The following is an 888-nucleotide window of genomic DNA, read 5'->3' on the forward strand; positions in this document are numbered from 1 at the left end:
GGGGCAGGACAAAGTCGCTGTCGTAGAGCTCTGGGTGCGGCCGGGGCTCCTCCGGCGGTGGTGGCGGTGGCGGTGGGGTCTTGAGGTCGTGCGTCTGCAGGACGTCCGGGGCGCTGTCCCGGAGGGTGCGGGCGACTCTCCTGCTGCAGCATTCGGGCCCTGAGGAGGAGTACACCAGGTCGAGCTCCTTCGGGCTCTGGGCTCTGCTGGAGTCGTAGTCGCTGTCGGTGGCCAGGAACACCTCCGAGGAGCCCTCCTCGTCCGACAGCCCATGTGAGTCTGCGAGGGGTGTAAGAGAAGCAAAGAGGGTCTCAGCCTTGCTATCGGCAACCCCAGCTGAGGGTTCGCACCAGATGGCGTCTGAGGAAGCCCCCGAGCGTTTACCCCCTTGCCATACATCTGTGCTGTGCCCGCCAAAGCACAGGCAGAGCAGCTCCTGCCCCAACCAAGACTGACTGCCCTGCCTGTACTCCTGATGCTGGCCCTGCCTGCACCTCCAAGCTGGGTCCTTACCGGAGTTGAGCTTACGGCTTGTCTCTGGCGAGGGCGCCGGGGAGGGAAGGTAGTCGAGGTGGGACGAGGTGGATTGGGTTTTCTCCTTCATTGCACCGCTGGCCTCGCTGAGGAAGCCACTGAGAGACACCCCGCAGGAGGGCTGCTTGTACCGGGCGTGTTGCAGGGCATCCATAATCCAGCGCATCTCACGCCAGATCTCCTCCATTTGCTGCCAAAACAGGAAACAAAGGATTCCTTTCAAAAAGCAAACAGCAGCAACAAAAAAACCCACAGCAAAACACAGGCTCTTCCCACACACCTTTCCCAAGAGGTGAAAGCTTCGGGGGAATCCCCGAGTCAGGAAATCCCAAGACAGTGCTCTTGGGTGCGAAG

General features: G+C 61.3%; 1 protein-coding gene across 1 annotated transcript in view; it reads right to left on the reverse strand.

The window, feature by feature from the left end:
- Positions 1–888, reverse strand: part of LOC104080429 (ankyrin repeat and fibronectin type-III domain-containing protein 1-like) — a gene marked incomplete at its 5' end in the record, with an annotated part of 16418 nt that overhangs the window by 3216 nt on the left and 12314 nt on the right. Inside the window, 2 exons of the mRNA XM_009582826.1 lie at positions 11–279; positions 514–724. Of these exons, the coding sequence (XP_009581121.1) occupies positions 11–279; positions 514–724 (480 nt within the window). The remainder of the gene's footprint in view (positions 1–10; positions 280–513; positions 725–888) is intronic.

The sequence above is a fragment of the Fulmarus glacialis genome, unplaced genomic scaffold (genome assembly GCF_000690835.1).
Source record: "Fulmarus glacialis isolate BGI_N327 unplaced genomic scaffold, ASM69083v1 scaffold14938, whole genome shotgun sequence".
Classification (NCBI taxonomy): Eukaryota; Metazoa; Chordata; class Aves; order Procellariiformes; family Procellariidae; genus Fulmarus; species Fulmarus glacialis.